This window comes from Rhamphochromis sp. 'chilingali' (assembly GCF_963969265.1).
Source record: "Rhamphochromis sp. 'chilingali' genome assembly, chromosome: 18".
In the NCBI taxonomy this organism is placed as follows: domain Eukaryota; kingdom Metazoa; phylum Chordata; class Actinopteri; order Cichliformes; family Cichlidae; genus Rhamphochromis; species Rhamphochromis sp. 'chilingali'.
The window spans coordinates 32472812-32479247 of NC_137945.1; the positions used below are offsets into that span (position 1 = coordinate 32472812).

A 6436-nucleotide genomic window follows, 5' to 3' on the forward strand; every position below is an offset into this window, starting at 1 on the left:
GGCTTTGTGAAAGGAGAACTCAATAAATAGCTCATGCTCTGCATACTTACATCTATAACAACATGATTATGAATCTCAAACAATTCTACTAACAGATGCCCCTGAATCAATACAAACTAAGCAGACTGTCCAACCCCAGCTCCTCGTTTCTCATCACGTGTTCCTGGTATATTAAGAGGCCCTCGGAAGTTTCCAGGAATTTAATGGGGTGATGCGAAGGCAAGGAGGCCTTCACCTGCATTCACTGTGCATGTAAGCCTTTACAACAAATATACTGGGCTCAGTACAGACTGCTTTAATGATACAAGTCTAATCTCACTGACTAATGTCTATTTATGTTGCCTTACAGATAGGTTGGCATGACCACTTTATCAAGCAGCATTTTCCTGCTCAGCACAAAAGCAAAGAGGCCATTTTCACCTTGATATGCATGAAATCATCTTCTACCCCTCCTTTCCTTCCATCTTTGTGCCATGCATGCTGTGCTGAGTATACAAATTCCAAAGGGCTAGGAAATATGCATTTCAAGGTCAGAGAAATATGAACGTGTCCTCATGCCCCCTGTGCTGGTCTCTGTGAGGAGCCTCAGACTGATCTAATTTCTGAAGCTTTTTCACACAAGTTTAAAAAAAAAACAGTTTTTGATTTTGAACAATCTGGTTTGAATTTGTCTCTTTGAAATTATCCAACTTTACACAAGTGCAATGGCAATTAGGCTTGTGTAATTTGTGTATAAGCACCTAAATGAGTTCATAGTGTGAAGCCTAATTCTGCACAAATGCTTTTGCTGTAAAGAAATTTGAGTATCTGCACATTAAGAGTCAAAAGTATGAACCATCTTTGGCATTTATTCAGAAACATCTACACACTGATTCCAAACAGTTTGACTCCTGCTTAGAAAAATGCGCTTTTCTCCACAGGAACATCAAGAGGAGAGGAAGGGTGCAACATCAGAACGGGCTGAGAATAGCCAAGCGGCTGGGGAGTAGCAGGCCATTAGCATAATAACTAATTCAAAACATTCAACACACAGACCTTGGGACCATCTCGGCCAATCTCTCCAGGCGGCCCCCGGGGCCCTGGGGCTCCCTGGATGGAGACAAACATTAGGGGGAGGGGGAGCAGGATGGGGGTGAGAGAGCAAGGGAAGGAGGAGGAGAGAGAGAGAGAATGAGATGAAAGAGACAGACACAGCGCTTTGGGCTGAATGTGACAGAGTGCGTGACGGCTTAGTCAGGAGGCACTGAGGGAGAAATGAGATGGCTCAGGTCCACTCACACCAGGAACACACACACACACACACACACACACACACAGGGCATCTACATTTGGACAGTGGTGTGCGTAAACACACACAGAGTTTGCATATTCAACAAAGCATTCTGCTGTATCAAGAGCGCAGCTTGAAGCTGTGTGTTAGCTGCTCTATCTTCCCACATGCCTTCACAACAGGAAAAAAAAACACAAATAAATTCTACCGTCCTGAAATATGCGAGACTGTAAGGGAGGAACAGGCAGCAGAGCTCTTTTATTAACAGTCAAGATAGGAAAAGGCAAAAAAATACCCAATACACTTATCGCTGTTACTGCTGATTCGTGTGTCTGCAGATACAGGCTGCAGAAACGGAGCTGGAATTGATCTGTTTCTAACTCTGTTATGTGTTATGCTATTCCAGTAAATATCTGTTTATTGTCAAATAGAAATTTGATGTTTTACTTTGTATTATTTAAGTTTCTTCATATATTCTGGATCATCCATTGAATGTAAAAAGCAGTGATTGCACGTGGATATGCTGATGTCACAAAACCAACTCCCAAAATTTGGGATACTTTGTAAAATGCAAACATGATGGGTGCATTGGGGGTGATTTTAGTTATGTCGCAATCCGCATCCTTCGGGGGCCATCAGCTGTCAGCTCAGAGTTACTGTGTGTTTGCAGACAAATGTGAAAATCTAGTGTCAACCCTGCAACTCTGCTCGCAACCAGAACAAGGAGGTTTTTGGTGCAGCACCTTCTGTGCAAAGATTTTGTCCAGCAAGCCAGCAACCTCCAAAACCAGTGCCCACCAGTCAGGGAATGACATTTTTCTTTTGGAACATCTCAAATATTATCCCCACCTGGCCAGTGGGAAAGAATGCAGGCTTAAGGTACTTCACCTGTCACAACCAGAGGCTACCTGAATGTATTTACTTATCCAGCAAGTTGGAGGAAACACATGACTGTACATGATATACAAGGAGCCAAAGCACAAACAGGCACATTGGAAATGCCAAACATAATGGGTGTCAACTGGGTCAGCTAACAGTAAGTTTGAAATCTCTGTATATTTTATAATCACAAGAATGTATGTGGTTGCCTAGTTACAAGGGGTGGCTCATCCCGCCCACACACTTCCCTCCTCCCTCTTGACTCAGTGTGCGTGTATTTGTGTGTATATGTGTTGTGTGTGTCAGATAAGTCAGAGGCCCACTGCAGGCATAACGTCATAGCTGGGTTCTGTTGTACTGACACAAATAGGAAGAGGAGGATGAAGACTCAAAGATGAAGCTGGTGGTTGTGGAAAGGTGACCTTTGTGCAGCCTCACATTGTAGAGCAGTCTGCAAAAAACAGACCAATGCAGAAAATATCTGCCATTAATCTCATGTCTGATTCAGTTTTCTGCAGTGTAGATGTGTCCTTAGGTCTCAGCGCGATTCACTGAGACCCTCCCTCACTCCAGCTGTACTGTCCCACTCTGGCCATAGGAGGGTGACAAAGCTGTGAACAACGTGTCCAGCCATTATCACTGAGCAGCGTGTGCTCTCCAGGCTCTGCTGTAATTGCATTTCTCTGTGTGTAATCTTGTTTACCAGAGGGGGGGTCTCCATACTGTGTGTACAGCTATAACCCACAGCACATGCTGGTCTGACTTTTGGTCTACAGCAACAGGCACTTGCAGCTTTAATGATATTGCCAAATAAATCAGTGAATGGATTCATAAGGATCCGTGGCTAAATTAATGATCTCATTATGAGCTAACCGCAGGGACGGCCGTGTTCTGGAGATGGCACACATAAAACTGCACAAAGACTCATTCTGAGTCCGAAATATTTTGTTTTGCAGACACATATGGTGAAAAAATGATGTTGGATACTGTGATTCTACACAGCAAAATCTCCAGTGTTAAATTAGCACTGGAAAATAACTCAAAATGTTAGAAATATTCCAGTGTTAGAAAATCAGCACTGCTCAGTGTTAGCCATTGTTAATCTTCAAAACTGACTAGGTTACTTTTAAACATATAACACTGTCAAAAGTGTTAATTTAACACTCAACAGTGTTGTATTTAACACTCAGAGGTGTGGACCCATATAGACACTCTCCAGTGTTAATTTAACACTGGAGATTTTGCTGTGTAAAAGTAGGAGCCTCTATAGACGAGAGAAAAGCTAAGACAAATGTTTTGCTGTGATTGCACTTTTACAAAGTAGCCTAAGGAACTATGTTCACTGTGGTATTAATATCTTAAACTCTGAGGTTTGCAACCCTATATTTTTAAAAGAACAGCAATAAGGTCTTTTTCTGTAAGAATACTAAACAGCTGTTGATGTGTGTCAGTTTAAATGATTAGAGCATTTATCCCCTAATTGCCAAAACTTTGGAGAATAATTTTATATATGGTGTATCTCAGCGGTCCCCAACCTTTTTTGCGCCATGGACCGGTTTATGGCCGACAATATTTTCATGGACCGGCCTTTAAGGTGTCGCGGATAAATACAACAAAATAAAACTAGTACCGGTACCGAAAAAAATAAGATTTATTCATAACACACGTGAAAAGACCCAGGAAAACAGAGTCAACGAGAAAAACGATAACAAAATAACGCTGAACACCGATAAAAACCCTGAAAACCATACATTTCACACCTGAGCCTCAACTCTCACGGCCCGGTACCAAACGACTCACGGACCGGTACCGGTCCGAGGCCCGGGGGTTGGGGACCGCTGGTGTATCTGACATCCTTGTGTTGGTGTTGTTCCTGCATCATTTTATTAACCACCAGGGTCAACATTGCAACTAACCAATCATGTTGTTGTTGCAATTTTGCGTGAGGAAAAAATGTGTTTATATAAAATTAACTTCTGCAACAAATGGTAAGCAATCAAGTTACTGTTGCAGGTGACATTTGTCATGCTGGTTTGCTAGTGATAGCTTTTAATAGCATTAGCTAGCTTCTGGGCTAATGCTAACTCAGAATACTCAGACAACTTGATTGATCAGTTGCAAAGTTGATCCAGTAGCCCATACGGAGAGGGTCATCACTGACCTTAACATGCATCAGGTTTCAAGTGAACATATTAAAGATAGCATTCAAGCTAACATCTACCCCTTTATAAGGAATTTTTGTGTATTTGGCGTATTCAATCAGAAATCTTAGAAGAGCTTTAAAGGCAGAATGCATGCAAGGGACTTTTTTTAAAAGCTGTAGTCTCTGAAACCTTTTTATTTAACGTGGCTACCCTAATCATATCCCTCAGTGATTTATTGGGCGACCTGAGGGATGTTCATTAGTTAACAATGTCCTAATTTGCTGTGAATACTTGAAGAAACATTTTAAAAAGTGGAAGCAAATGAAAAGAGATGTCATACTAACCAGTGTTCCCTTTATTCCAGGGGGACCTTGTGGGCCAGGCAACCCCTTTTCACCCTAAATGCAAGAACACAAGAAATGAGTTAAGGTCACCAACTTGTGTCACCAACAGTTCTGACACGAGTTAGTTTCAGAGTTTACCAGAGGTACCTGTTGACCTGGTTCACCAGGAGGTCCCCGCGCCCCCTGTGGATTACAGTAACAGAAGGACATGATTACATAAAGCTGTATTTAGTCTTCAGCTCAGCTTCAGTGAACTGCATTTTATTTTTGTTCAAAACATTGACATGCAAAGCTAATGTGACAATGATGTAGTAACTGTCTACAGATGTCAAATAAAGATCGAGTTTATATTTGAAACTGTGAAACGGTGGGAGCCAGTGTCTGATGATGAAATATGGGCTTTGTTATGACAGTTTTCTAAATAATTCCACTGCTGCTTCACTAAATATGTAAATTGTATAGAGGACATATATATTGCTCCAAATGTTCCTGTATTCTCACCATCTTAGTGATTCATCATCACTGGCTTTGAAAGTTTAGCTTGAAAATCGTGTGTCATCAGAAAGAGCAGCTGACAGAACGTTCGCCTTGAGCTCCGTCTGTTAGACTCTTTTTGTTAAAGCCTTTGCAGAATGAGTGAGAGCTCCAGACCGAGCGGGCGAACAGATCTTGAATAGAGAACTTTTTTTGTAAACTGCTGTTTCAGAGATCAAACGTAAGCTGTCCAGCTCAAATAAGGTTCTGCTGTTGTCACTACAGCTGTCTGCATATGCAGGAGGCAACTGTTCACGTTCCAGCATTCAAGCATTCAGCTCACGCTGGTGTTCATCTTCCACTACAGCTAACAGTGGTGGTTCTTGGATTCTGCTTGGAAAAACTTTGTAGATATAATAATTTAACCTGATTGAGGTAATTATCACTAGGTGGTTACGTTACACAATGCTCTGATTAAAGAGATGCAGAATTATTGAAGCACTGACTTCCCACCTGTTAAGTGTGCACTGGTGTATCAGCATACTTTGGATTCCCAGTGTGAATCTTTACTGATGCAGATAAATTAGTTGTGGTTGTGTAAGTGTGTAATAGAGTCAGCTGTGTAAAATAAGGCTGATAAATGTGGACACAGGCAGGTGTGTGACATACAGGCTTTGATTCAGAGACAACATCAGGGCCATCTCATCAAAAACACATCCTGTTTGCTTCCTGTCGTCTTTCTTAATCTTTCTACGTGGAAGTGTTTTAGTATTTCAGCAACTGGTTTAACTCTTTCCCAATAAAGACCACATTAGACAATAACTTTAACAGGCATTCAAGAGAGAAAGAGTTAAGGTACCAATAAGATGGCCAGGGAGACAACAAGTACTCTAACCTTAAAACCAATACATAAACACAAAGAGTGAAGCGGGTCCTGCATTAGAACATTCATCATTCTCATCCATCTTTCAACAATGCCGCGAGCCTGAAACACCATCATACTTTCACCTTGAAGTGAGCAGAGGGCCAAACAGGGAAAGGGTGGAATGACAGATGGACTGAGAGACAAGAAAAGTGCTGCAGCACAAACAGCTTTGATATAGCGCAGGTGCACAGAGATTAGATTCATATGTTAGTAACCACAGCTCTAATCTCACAGCTGGAACAGGAAAAACAAGCCGATACCACATAGAGACGTGTTGGAGAATCACGCCTAACTTGCAGCATGGTATCGCACTCGTTTCCTCAAGGATAGCATCGATTTCAGTGTTGTACCAAGTTCTGTTTCAGATGAACCTTTATGATGGAGACATTCATGTTTTTGT

At 41.7% G+C, this 6436-nt stretch overlaps 1 protein-coding gene across 1 annotated transcript in view; it reads right to left on the reverse strand.

The window, feature by feature from the left end:
• Window positions 1-6436, reverse strand: part of LOC308385898 (uncharacterized protein) — an 86061-nt gene that overhangs the window by 25111 nt on the left and 54514 nt on the right. The window contains exons 20-22 of the mRNA XM_080865091.1: window positions 4785-4820; window positions 4638-4691; window positions 1036-1089 (exon numbers count right to left, since the gene is read on the reverse strand). Of these exons, the coding sequence (XP_080721217.1) occupies window positions 1036-1089; window positions 4638-4691; window positions 4785-4820 (144 nt within the window). The remainder of the gene's footprint in view (window positions 1-1035; window positions 1090-4637; window positions 4692-4784; window positions 4821-6436) is intronic.